General features: G+C 48.6%; 1 protein-coding gene across 1 annotated transcript in view; it reads left to right on the plus strand.

The window, feature by feature from the left end:
• DNAH9 (dynein axonemal heavy chain 9) overlaps positions 1 to 13,583 on the plus strand; it is a 188,826-nt gene that overhangs the window by 56,292 nt on the left and 118,951 nt on the right. The window contains exons 37-41 of the mRNA XM_052688193.1: positions 3,303 to 3,476; positions 4,136 to 4,343; positions 7,427 to 7,592; positions 8,189 to 8,291; positions 9,472 to 9,711. Of these exons, the coding sequence (XP_052544153.1) occupies positions 3,303 to 3,476; positions 4,136 to 4,343; positions 7,427 to 7,592; positions 8,189 to 8,291; positions 9,472 to 9,711 (891 nt within the window). The remainder of the gene's footprint in view (positions 1 to 3,302; positions 3,477 to 4,135; positions 4,344 to 7,426; positions 7,593 to 8,188; positions 8,292 to 9,471; positions 9,712 to 13,583) is intronic.

Consider the following 13,583-nt stretch of genomic DNA (forward strand, 5'->3'; position numbering starts at 1 on the left):
CTATCAGTAATGCTGGCTTCCTGGGGCTTGCATGTGGATGATAACGAATTAGAAATGTGAATACAACAAATCTGTTTGCAAATGACCTCCACAGTACCAGAAAGGGGAGGGTGTAGGGGTCAAGCAATGAAAGGATGTTTGTTCATGCAGGCGTGTTTTAATGGGGAGAAACACAAAGTTAATTTATAGAGACCTGTGGATAGGCTTAATGAGATGAAATTAAGTGTGGTTTATTAGGGGATGCATCAGCTGAGCAGCCTTTCAGCCATCAGATTGCATGGGTAGACATTGTACTCTGTGACACAAACCAGCCGGTCCTTTGGCACCACTGGCTTTTGTTAAAAAGAGGTGTGTGTCAGCAGTTGGTAGTCCTCAATTTCTGATAAAATCATGTCAGAAAGAGAAGTGGTCAGCAGGGCATGATGTGCCCCAGGGATTATGGGTGTCCTCTTAGGTGGAAGTAGTGGCTGTGCTCTCTCCCCAAGGTTTTGTTTGCTGGAGGAGGGCTGTCAGACAGGATCAAAAACGTGGTGCCCTTTGGGTGCTTAAGTCTTCAGTCCAGCCAGAATTGTTACGTGGCTGCTGAAAATCTGCAATAACTGTAAATGAAATGTGAAAAGAGGGTCCCTCTTTAGAGTGTGTGGGTCTCTTAGTGTCTGGCCAAGGCTTTTGCAACTGCTGTTGGACATCTCGACTCCCTTGCCCCTGCACTAGTGCAGAGGAGCAGCCACACAGCTGCTTGGCCAGCTACTGGGGTGGGTGGCGGTGGAAGCTCCCTCTGGGCAGGCAGCTGGTTCCCTGGAGTGAGCTGCTGGCCACAGTCAAGCTTTTGGACCCTAGACTAGTGCTTGAGGGCACAGCCTAGAGATGAGGGTTTTCTTGGGAAGGAGAGTTTATCAGGCCATGTATCACCGCCTCTGACAGTCCCAGTATGTTCCTGTCTCAGAGGCAGAGGAAGGCAGGGCACTCCTCCCTATGCTGCTTCCCACAGCGCATCTATCCTATAGATTAATTGCAGCTGTCTGCCTCCGTTTCCATCAGTTTGCATTAGATGAGGTGGGTGTGACTCCTCACATGATGGTAGTATTGTAAGACTGAGTTTTCTCAAGGTCATCATGTGATAGTGCATAATTTAAACTCCCTCTTCAGACCCTGGTACTCAAAGTAGAGCTGGAACACAGTGGCTTTGGTGGGAGCTTTGGTGTGGGAACACAGTGGGACTTGCAAGGATCTTCTCTAGAGTTGCCCTGGGGAAGCAGAGGATAAAGAGACATTTCTCTCCCCCCTGGCCCCTTGTTCTGCCCCATTTCCCAGCTACAAGGCTCGGCTCAGAACAGTGTGTCTTACCACGGGCCAGAAACACCTGCTGGACTGCTCACGTTTGCTTCATAGCAAGGAGCTTTGAGAAGTAATGGGCAACTAAAGCCAGACTTGGTGCTTACCAAGAGCCCTCGTGTCTCCTGGTGCTGTGTGAGCTGGATGAGAATGGCTTTTGTGGTCCTTGTGGAAGCCTTAACCCCTCAATTTCAATGTGAAGCACTGTGTTTGCTCTAGCAGTGCAGACTGCTGTGTAACCACAGCAGCTCACAGCTCCTTCGGCAAGCTGGCTAAAACGCAGCTGCTTGGCCAATGGGTGCCACGTCCCCCAACCCACAGCTCTGCTCCTGCACCCCTGGCACTGTTGCAGCCATTTCTGCATTGCCAGGGCCTGGTGGGCTCCCAGAGCCTGGTGAGGGCTGCAGGAGGATGCACGCAGCGGCCCTGTGGGATGCCACCCAGCGTGGGGCTGCTTCTGATGCTCTGTAAATGTCAGCGCAGAGAGCGAGGGTACGGCGGTCCAAGCGTGGGGAAGCCTGATGAAAAATGATCCAATATAAAATCTGTTTATTGCTTTCCATTGAAGGGGCCCTTTGCGTTGACCTTTTGCTACTGAAATGTCAGGAGCAAAGAGTCGGGAAGGCTTCTCGCCGCTCTGCATGTGGTGGTGGGTAGCAGGGCCCTGTACAAAACCAGATGATAAATTGGCCATTTCAAGGCTCTGAGATCAGTGGCAATCCATGCAGGGTTGTTATTAAGGAAGCAGTTCGAGCTGGAGGCCGTCCTGGCAGTGAGACTGGGGCTGGAATCCATGCAGCTGCAGGCATCTTGGGCTGCAGGAGTGATGGCGCGAGAGGGCTTCCAGCACTGCTGTGTGTCCCTGCTGCTGAAGGCTGCTCTGCTGCTGGCACTGGGCGGTTGTGACAATGGGAGAATGGAGAATTACAGTTATTCCCCTTCTCTGAATAGCATGAGGATGCAAAATCAGGAATACGGATAAGCTGGTTTTAGGATTCTCTAGGCTTTTTGATGAGTGGCTCAGGGAGCTTCACAGAGGATGTTTGGTGGCAATTCAAGCCCTGATGGAGACTTACCAGCATGGAGGCAATGTTCTGGCAGTCCCAGTTTCTGGCCTGGGAAGGCATGTGGCATAGCCATGTGGGGAGAGTGTCATATATGCCCCAGGAAGACTCTGTACTGTTAAAGCTGGATGAATTCTGCATCCAGTGTTTCACAGACATCTTTTTAACAGCATCTTTCCCTCCCTCCCTGCAACTCCTCCCTGGAGCAGGGAGCTGAAATACCCCCGATCTGCCTGGTGTCATACAGGAGATCCTTGTCAGAGGAGAAAGACGAGCACATTTTGCAAGTCCTGGACCAGCACCGAAATGAGCTCTTGTAAAATTCAAAATGCTTGAAAATCTCCATGCTTGGAAGGACATAACGAGGAACAACAAGAAAGCAGAGCTGAGGGCACGCGGTTCCTTCTGCTGCCTCAGTATATTGGCACAGTCCTGTTGCTCCAGAACGCCATGGTTTAAAAGAAGCCAGAAGACAACGACTGATATTAATAGAGTGCTGTGATTTATGAGGAAAAGCTTTAGTATGCATGCTTTGACTAAGCACGGCCACCGGCATAGACAGATGTTGTGTCCTTGTCTGTTGGAAGAAGCAGGCACCACAAATCAATCAAGTGGTCTGTTTAGTCACAGGCACGTATTGCTCTTTTTCAGATTGATCCATCTATCTGTTGTGAGAGTGATCAACACAGAGGATGAATTATTTAGATGAGTAAATAGGCGCGATGAGAAGAAACGGTGGAAATGAAAAATTAGGCTTAACAATAGGAAAAAAAAATAAGACCATTATACAGTGGAATGTGTTTTAAGCACCAATCCTGCTCTGGTGGGCTGAGGCTGATAACGTTCTCCAGCACTGATGAATTCCTACAGATCAGCATATCTTCTTCCCTTTTTGTCTCACAGCTTGTGGACTACAGAGTGGAGTTCAGCAAGTGGTGGGTGGCAGAATTCAAGACTATCAAGTTTCCCTCTCAGGGAACGGTCTTTGACTTTTACATCGATCCAGAAACAAAGAAGTTTGAACCTTGGTCTAAACTGATCCCCCAGTTTGAATTTGATCCAGAAGTGCCATTACAGGTTTGTGTGCCTTGTGTGGATTGGTTGTGCGTTTGGTGACTGTGAGCGGGCTTTGGGATGATGCACCATTAAACATCAAGCTCTTCTCAATAAGAATGCATTTCTGCGTGAGCTACAACTAAATCATCCAGTTTTCATTACAGTGCTTGGACTGTGCAGATCACCTTCCCTTGGCCTTTCACATACAACCTATGTGCAGAGAGGTGGGTTTGGTGGCAGCTCGCCAAGAGCAGGGAGACGGCGTTGGGATGAAGCCCCCGCGACACCACATTGTTCTGTCTCAAAACAGAGATGTTTTTGTGAGCTAGGTGAAAAATGTCTGCAGATAGAGAGCTGCATTTGCCAGCTACACTTTCCTCTCCTTTTGGAAGTGCTGCTGTGAGCAGATGACTTGAAAAAGTCATTACCGTTTTAGCAGTATGTGTGTTTGTGGGGAGATCCAGATGCTGCTGCCAGCATCCAGCTGTCAGGGTTTCATCTGCACAGTTAGTTTAATTTTAATGGCTGGCAGCTGTGTATCATTCTCCTTCCAGGTGTGGTCTGCAAACTGGAGTCTCCTCATCCATTCCCACCTCTCCCAGGTTTTCTGCTCCCCAGAGCGTGGCTGTAGGTTGTCAGTGATGGGAATTGCTCACCTTCTCGTTCCCCCCTGCCCTCAGGCTTGCCTCGTGCCCACAACTGAGACGGTCCGGCTGCGGTACTTCATGGATCGGCTCCTGGAGCGCCAGCGCCCAGTGATGCTGGTGGGCAGTGCAGGCACTGGGAAGTCTGTGCTGGTGGGGGACAAACTCTCCTCTCTGGACACAGATGCGTACGTGGTGAAGAAGGTCCCGTTCAACTACTACACCACCTCTGCCATGCTGCAAGGTGAGGCGGCAGCCGAGCTGCAGGACTTTTGTGGCTGCATCAACAGAGGGCTGGCAGCGGGCAGATGGCCTTTTATATGGGCAGATGGTGAAAAGACTAGGGGTAATGGCTTTAAACTAGAATGGGGGGGGGTTTAGGTCAGATGTAAGGAGGGAATTCTTTACTCAGAGGGCAGTGAGGCCCTGGCACTGCTGCCCAGAGGTGCCCAAGGCCATGAATGGGCCCTGGGCAGTCTGAGCTTGTGGGGGGCAACCAGCCCGTGGCAATAGCGAGGCTGGGGGGCTGTGAGGTCCCTTCCGACCCAAACGTGCTGTGGTTCTGTGAGCTCCTCTAGCACGGTACCTGATGCCCAGGAATCCCGTAGGGTTCGGAGTGGGACACGCACTGCACCTTGGAGAGGAAACCATAGGTGAGCTGCCTGGTCACCTGCAGGTTTTGTTTGGTTTATGTGCTCTGTGTTGGCACTGCACAGCCCTGGTTTCGTGGTAGATGATGTTTTCCAACATGAGAATTTGAATTCTGAACACATGATTCCAGTTCAGGGCTGTGCTGAAGTATATGCTTAAATCCGCTGCTATTTTGCACAGCATGCAGCTCATTCTTGACTTGAGGTTTGTCTTTAAGATGCTTGAATTTAAACCATGCAGAATAAGATAGGATTCTTAGCTAGGATCCAAACTGTCCTGGGGATATGATGATGGGAATTGCATCCCAATTACCAGGAGGATGGTGTGAAGGGAGACAGGCAAGGCTGGGAGCCAGGGCTACCTGCTGCTGGTGTTTTCCTCTGCATTCCACTGCAACCCAGCCTGCCCCCATGGAATAGGTCTGCCCCCATGGGATAAGTCTGCCCCCAGCCTGCATGGGGGCTCAGAGCCTTGGGGATCAAGGCAAGGTCAGTTTGCTGCGTGGTTTCTTCAGAAACAAAGAGAAAGATGGGGATTCTTGCAGGGGGATTTTGGAAATGATTTTTTACTTTGAGTTGCCCAAAAGACAGAGAAAGTTACTTTTGTGTGTTTTTATTAACCCAGAATGGAACAGTCCAGCTTGCTTTGAATTGAAGAGTGCTTGAGGGTCACCATGAAGCAAAGCACTTCCTTTATATTGCTCCTCTAAACCCTTTTGTGATCCATGTAGCCTGAAGTGCTTTTGCTCCTCTGGCCCTGTCTGAGAGCACCATTCCTGAAGCATCCCTGAGACCTTGTCAGGAGCGTGGTGATGGCAGAGGGCTCCCTCTCCTCCTGCCTGGTCCCATTTTTCCTTTCTGGGCTCTCTGGGATGCCCTGGAGTCATTGGATGGGCTGAGCTACTGTGAGCAGTGCTGCCATTTGTACACCCTGTCAGTGTCCCTGTTTCCTGCAGCCATCAGCTGTGGTTGAGATGGGGACGTTCCTCCTCTGTGGAGGGGAACAAGTCATCTTGCTCGGGGATGAAGGCATGGCTGCATGCCTTGTGTTGGGAAGCATGATTTATGCTGCTCGGCAGGCTTCCCGGCTGCTCATTTTTTAGAGTTAATTTGTCCCTTTCGGTGCAGTTTGTCAGTTGGCTGCTTTTTTTCTCCAGCAGGCACCTCCGAAATTTGTAAAACATGGATACAAAGCAGTTTTGTTGTTGATTTTTTTGGTGGTTTTTTTTTTTTTTTTTTTAGATCTCCTTAAGAAAAGATAAGACCCTAACCTTCAAGTCAGCAATTTCTTAGGCTAAGTGCCTCTCCCACCCCCATCAGCAGGCAGCATATAGAGCAGGGATGCCTGCAAAGTCCCATCTGCAGAGATTGTTTCTTCCAGGTTCCAGCTCAAGTATGTAGCATCACAGAGGTAGAGATGTGGGCCCTTCCTGTTACTGTGGGATGTGGCTTCAAGCTAAAAAGCATCTTTCACCAATACGTCACTTGATCCCCAGTAATTGTGTTTCAGTGTGATGGATCTCCTGGATACTTGTGTAACCTCAAAAAAGGCTGATTTTATATGTTCATTAAGGGCTAATTAAATTTAAATTAAATGCTTATTTGAAACACTTAATTTAACTTGCTACAAGACATCTCAAATCTTTTACTGAAAGGGGAAGATGCTCCACTGAGGCAAGATTCATCATTTTTCTCAGCTCAGTTCATTCCTTTGTGCAGCAACTGTCTGCAACCAGAAATGGGCTGAATTTTGAGGAGTGGGAAAGAAAAGCTGTCTGAAGTGCACCAGAGCAGTGCAAACCAAGCCAGAACAAATGGTGCTTTAAAGCATATATAACTCATAGCTTGAAAAAAAACAAAAACAAAAACAAAAAACAGAACATAAATCTCCCTTAATAACTTCTAAACATGGTAATGATTGGATTAAATGTACATTTTAAACAAGGAGAGTTTTATTGATGTTTGCAGTCCCGTTTGCGTTTGCAGGTCTTCCCTAATTACAAAGAATTGTTGCTTGCTGTGCTGCTATAGATGTGCTGACAACCCAGCCTTTGTAAATGGAACTAATTCTGCTCCTGGGTCTGGTAGCAGTGAGCCCCTAAGAATAGAATGTGCTCCAAGTCGATCCATGGGAGAGAATCCATCACACCCAGCAGAAAACAGCTGCTTCTGTTTGGTTTTCCGCTTTCTGAGCCAGTAAAGGTAGCTCAGAATCCAAGGAACCAAAAGCTATGAGATGTTATGTGCAGAAAGGTGAAATGGTTTTTATTAAACATGGCCTGGTGCTGTAAATATTCACCGTGTTTTACAGTGTACAACATGCAACCTCAGCCTTCTGCTAAAACCGACTAGTATCTTCCAAAGCTCTGAAACAATAAATTCTTCTTTGTGTCCTTTCCCTTGCTCATGCATGACCCTGCTGAAATCTGAGGGCTAATCTGGCAGCTGACATTGGATATATGTAGTTAAACTGTGGGGATGTTTGGATATTCTGGGAGGGGAGCAGAGAACCTGTATGGCTCCTGTTAACAGAAGTAAAGGATGCCTGCCCTGCATCACCCAGCTCTTTGGGCTGCTGCAGCTGCATGTGGCATAGAGCTGCATGGGGTGGGAGCCTGTTTCATTTTTCAGCCATGACCCTCTGGTAGTTTACATTTGCGTCTCTTCCTCTGTGCAGGTGTGCTTGAGAAGCCTCTAGAGAAAAAGGCTGGCAGAAATTACGGCCCTCCGGGCACCAAGAAGCTCATCTACTTCATTGATGACATGAACATGCCAGCAGTGGATGCCTATGGGACGGTGCAGCCCCATACGCTCATCAGGCAGCACCTGGACTATGGGCACTGGTAGGAGGCTGCCTGGGCTGCACTGCTCAGATCTCTTTGTTCAGGCCCAGATTTCAGGATGGCTTTTTGGAGGATGATGCAGTGCAATTCTCCCTTCCAGGACTGTGTTTGCCACTGCATCTTTCTGGACTGGAGAATTCTGGGGCACACTCAGAGGTTTGCCCTTTCCCAGCACAGCAGCTCGCTTGCTCCCAGCCTGGCTGAGGCATTCTTGGCTCTGCTCTTGGCATGGTGTGTGGCTGTAGTCTTGAGGGAGAATGCTCAGCATCGACGTCCTGTAGTGCTGAGAGCAGAGGGAGGTGATGGATCCAGCCCCCGTGGGGATGCAGCATCCCTGCTGAGCCCTCGCTGCAAGCACCTGATGTTATTTGCACTCAACCAGTAGAAAACAAACATTTTCTAGGCAGAGGTAATTTGAAGAAAAAGCAGTGACAGTGCTTGGGAAGATCAGTGAAATTATATGTTGTAGCCAGCAGCGCTGCGAGGGGTAAGGATGTTCTCAGCCCTGATATAGGGAACATTGTGCATGAGCCTCCAGTGCAGCCCTGAAGCCAACCCAGACATCGTGCTCACCCTGCTGCCTGTTTTGCCCGCAGGTACGACAGGGCCAAGCTGTCACTGAAGGAGATCACAAACGTGCAGTATGTGTCGTGCATGAACCCGACAGCAGGGAGCTTCACCATCAACCCACGCCTGCAGGTAGAGCCCAGAGCAGGGCAGGTCTGAGTTCATCTCACAGGACGTTGTTGGAGCATGAGGGCAGAGGAAAATCAGACAGGGATGCTGCTGTTGTTTTATCAGTAGAAATAGCATTAATCGGTTGGGTGACCAAAATTTGTAGTGGTAAGGCTGCGGACTCCTTCCCATATTCCCTTGTCTGGTTTCCCTCTCATTTTGCTGTTCCATCAAAGGAAACAGTCACAAGAACACCAACTTCTGTATTTCAAAAGAAAAAGACATTACCAGGTGCTGGTGATAGAATCGTAGCATCACAGCTTGGCTTGGGTTGGAAGGGACCTTACAGCCCACCCAGTTCCAGCCCCTGTCATGGGCTGGTTGCCACACACCAGATCATCTTGTTACGTACTGCAAATATAGATTTTAGGAGAGGTGTTAAACCTCAGGTTTGATTTTATTGGAGCTGGGAGGCTTGACCTGGGCCCACAGTCATCAGCTCTGCCCCTCCCAGCTGCATCACAGCTTCTTGGAGAAGTCTCATGACTGGAGTCAGTCCAAGCCATGGCTCCTTTTAGCTGTTCTGTGTTAAAATGGAGTGTTCTGTGGCTGGAAATGAGCCCCTCTGCTGAGGGATGGGTCCCACATCAGTCTTCTGGGAAATGGCACCTTCCGAAGATGGCATGGGTGTAGTCCTCCTGTTTTGGGAGGGAAGGTTCAGTGGGATGGGAGAGCCAAGTGTTACTGCAGTCTGAGTGTTGGGAGGAGGCCAGGGGCTGCTGGAAAAGCAGATGAAGCCACAGAAGTCAGGATTTGGGGAAGCAGGCACTGAGTGAGAAAGTGAGGCCAAATGGGCTGCCAGATAGAACCGCTCAGCGTTAGATTTTTGAGGCTGCAACACGAGTGTAGCTGAACTTTGCTGAATCTGAAGTGTTAAACACAGTGTGTGGGGAGTGGCAATGCTCTGTCAGTTGGTGAGACCATCAGATGGGCTGAACTTCCAATATATGGTGGAATACAGCTGAAAATCTCACTTAGAGAGCTGAAAAAAGTCACTTGCCAACTTTCCTCTGCTGGGAAATTAGAGTTGGAAAATGGAAGGTGTCCTTATTCTGCACAGACACCAAGTCCCCCAGGGCCTTGGGTGCCGCAGGGGTGGTTGCACAGCCCCCTGACCTTTCCATTCTTCCTTTCTCTTCCTCAGCGTCACTTCTGTGTCTTCGCCCTCTCCAGCCCCGGGCAGGACGCCCTGTCCAGGATCTACAGCACCATCTTAGCACAGCACCTGGCAAGCAAGAATTTCTCAGAAGCTGTACAGAAGTCAGCTCAGCAGCTCATCTCCCTGGCCCTGGGCCTGCACCAGAGGGTAGCTGCTGCTTTCCTCCCGACGGCTCTCAAGTTCCACTACGTTTTCAACCTGAGAGACTTCTCCAGTATCTTCCAAGTAAGTGCAGCTGTCATTTTGTGGCGCTTGGAGCACAGCTTCAAGCTGCAGGTGTGTGTTCCCCACCTGTGACGTTGCAGCAGATGTCCTTCCTGAGCAAAGAGAAGAACCTCAGTCCGCTCTGTAGTCCATGTTTGGTTTTAGATGCATTCCATCCCCCAGGGCTGTGAGGAGCACCAGTTTGAAGATGGTTTACTCTCCAGCCATGTCTGTGGGAGGGGGTGCGGGTTTGGGCTGCGTGGCTGTGGAAGAGGCCAGCTGAAGGGCTTGTTGGGCTCCTGACATCAGCCCTTAGTGAAGTGACTGTTAGTTGGAGGGGCGGTGCTGGCTTTGTGAGTGTCAGTGTGACAGCCTGCACTGACACATCCTTGCATTTCTCCATGGTCAGGTACCCAGCCCACACGTGACAAATAACATCCAAGGCATCGATAAAAGCTTGATTCCAAGTCAGCTCTCAGTTATTGACTGAATCACTGCCAGAACCAGTTCCCTACCAAGGAGAAGCTGCCAGCCAGTAACAAAGTTTGAGATGATGAGGTTTGAATCACCCTAACCCAAAGCTGTTCTTGTTGATGTTTATTTTACCAAGAAGGTAATAAAGGCTTGGATGCCCCCTGCGGTGATGGCAAGCAGTAGGAAATCTAAGAACAGAAACTTGAACAAATTAGTAACTTGTTCACATGCATTCATGGGAAGAATCAGATCTGTCATTAACTCTCAGCTACACATCACCAGCATTTGGCTTTAGTGTGTACTGAATTCTGGCTTCTAACCTGTGATTTGAGAAGCAGAAAGAGAGAGAAGCAGTGGATGCGTATTTTAGTTCTAACTGTGGTCTCTTTGGAGCATGTCAAGGCTCTGGGATATCAGAGAGCATCTTGCCACATCCCAGTTCCCAGCCTCTGGAGCAGGGACAGTGATAGGAGCTCAGGTGGCTTTCAGTTTATCACAGAGATGCAGGAGGGAGGGAATTTGGTTTCTTGGTCTTGTCTTGTTTATTTAGGCTGTGGTTCAGGTGTTGTTTTTTTTGTTTTGTATTGTTTTTCTATAAGCCCTTTATTTGGTATTTGTTTCTGATTATTTTTTTTAATACATCATAGAGTCACAGAATCCTCAGAGTTGGAAAGAACCTTTAAAAGTCAGCTAGTCTAACTCCCCTGCAATGAACAGAGATGTCACAGCTTGATGAGGTGCTCAGAGCCTTGAAGGTCTCCAGGTGCCCCCACCACGTCCCTGGGCAACCTGTGCCAGGGCTTCCCCATCCTCACTGTGAAAGACTTTTTCCTTATATCCAAGTTTAGCTTTGCCAAAAAAGTTGTGAAGCTCTGAACTCTGAGAATGCATTTCCTTGTGTTTATATAATAATGTTGATACACATTCGTTATATCTTGTAGTTTAGCTCTGAAATGACCATAGGAGGTCTCTTGTCTGACTCGAGCAGGGCCAACTTCAGAGTTCCCTGCACTGAAGATCCCACAGCCACCATGGCCATCGCTGTACTGTTAAACTCAGTCTGCTGTGAAGTGTTTGTGCTTCTCATCCTTTCGCTATGTACTTCCAAAGGAAATAATCCTCTCTATGTTGCCTGTTAGCTGGTCACAGACAGCAGGAGGGTTCCCCTTGGCCTTTTCTCCACCCTGAACAAATCCATTTCTCTGTCTTCCCCTGCATGTGGATTGAACTGCAGCTTTTCTCCTGCCTGTCATGGTGTAGTACCTCTCTGCTCCCCCAGTCCCACCCTGGGCTCACTGCTGCTGCTTGGCCTCCAGGTAGATCTGATAACAGTGACATTGGAGCCTGCTGGTCCAGCCAGTTCTCTACCCACCTTGCTGTCTGCTGTTTGGTCACAACCTCTGGTGTGAAAATAAAGCAGAATCAAAAAACACCTTGGACAAAGAAGAAAAGCAGGGCTGCCTGAGTTTCCTTAGCCTTTGGGGAAGGAGAGAATCAGCATATGTAATGCCTGTAGGTCAGTGTGTAATGCCTTTTAATCCCGGACAAACGGTCAAACACTGGATGTGTTAGCTGGATATATAATGTAATAGCTGCATATATAGAAGGCACTCGGGGATTGTTGTTATTCCAGCTATGCTGTAATTATACACGCAGCCAATGATAGCTGTTAAAGGCACAAAACACATGCAAATTGCAGCAGTGGAACTTGCTGCCTGTGTGCTGTGTTACTGCTGGTTCTGCACAGGTGGTTAACAGTGGCTCCATTTGCAGTTTGTCCAATGGTTCTGTCATTATCATACCATAATAGATATTAATATTGTACCTAAACATTTAAGTAAGGCCTTGCAAACCCAGCTTGATTCCCTTTGTCAAAACTGCCTGACAGCTCTTATGACAAGGAGCCCTGTGCTAATTGTCTCATTACAAACACTCTAGGAGCCTGTGCCTTAATTGTTGCAGCTAATGAAAAATGATTGGGTTTGAACCTTGCATGCATGTGAGTGTTACACAAAAAAAGAAAACTACCCCAAAGCAACAGTCAGCAAAATACCTTTTCATTTGTGGGTTCATTCATAGAGCTTTAAACTAGGTACAGAGGGGGTGGGAGGTAACTGGGGTCACTAGAACAGAGCCTGCATGTAACGTCGCAGCGCTTGTAGGAGAGGGCTGTGCTAGCAAGATCCACAGTCTTGTGTCTTGGTGACGGCTCACCCTTTTGTAGGGAGAACACGAGGGTTGGTGTGAGGTTGGTGGCTGTGGAAACACCTGAGTGTGGTCATGAGGGTATTAGGGCTACTGCCACTCGAAAGGAGCTCGGGTGCCTTTAATGCGTGCAACATGGGTAATAAACAGGAGGAGCTGGAGGCCGTTTGCAGTCAGAAGGCTATGATATGGTTGCCATCACAGAACTGTGGTGGAATGATTCATGCAGTTGGAGTGCTGTGATGGATGGCTACCAGCTTTTCAAGAGAGGCAGGCTAGGCAGGAAAGGCGGTGGTGTAGCCCTCTATGCTAAGAAAGAATGTGAATGTGTGAAAATTAATGATGGTGATGATAGGGTTGAGAGCTGATGGGTCAGAATAAAACTGAAGGCCAATAAGACTGATATTATTGTGGGAGTCTTACAGGCCACCTAACCAGGATGAAGAGGTGGACAGGACACCTTATAAACAGTTGGGTGAGGTCTCAAGGTCACTCCCTCTTATTCTTGTGGGGACTTCAACTTCCCAGACATCAGCTGGATTTATAATACAGCAGATAGGAAACAGTCCTGGAGGTTCCTAGAGTGTGTGGGAAATAACTTCCTGACACAGCTGGTGAGAGAGCCAACGAGGGAAGGCAAAATCCTGGACCTGCTGTTTGTTTACAGAGAAAGTCTTGTGGGGGATGTAAAGGTTGGAGGCCGTCTGGGGCGCAGTGAGATGCAGGATTTCTTGATCTTTGCTGAACCACGGAGGGGAGTCAGCAGAACTGCCACCTTGAACTTCTGGAGGGCAGACTTTAACCTCTTTAGGACCATGGTTGAGAGGGTCCCTTGGGAGGTAGTTTTGGAGAGCTTGGGAGCCCAGAAAGGCTGGGAATGCTTTAAGGAAGTTATTTTAAAGGTGCAGGAGCTGACCATCACATCATGGAAGACAAGCCGATGGGCAAGGAGGCTGAACTGGCTGAACAGAGACCTTTGGCTGGATCTCAGGAATGAAAGGAAAGTTTATGGTCTTTGGAAGAGTGGGCGAGCTAATTATGATGATTTACAGGTATGCAGTAAAGCTGTGCAGGGAGAAAATTAGAAAAGCTAAAGCCTGAACTTGGCCACTAAGGTAAAGGAAAACAAAAAATATTTTTATAAATAACAACAAGAGCAGGGCTAGAGAGAATTCAGCAGAGAATTTAGTGGAGAGGATTTAGTGGAGGGCTGT

This window comes from Tympanuchus pallidicinctus, unplaced genomic scaffold (assembly GCF_026119805.1).
Source record: "Tympanuchus pallidicinctus isolate F22 unplaced genomic scaffold, pur_lepc_1.0 scaffold23, whole genome shotgun sequence".
Classification (NCBI taxonomy): Eukaryota; Metazoa; Chordata; class Aves; order Galliformes; family Phasianidae; genus Tympanuchus; species Tympanuchus pallidicinctus.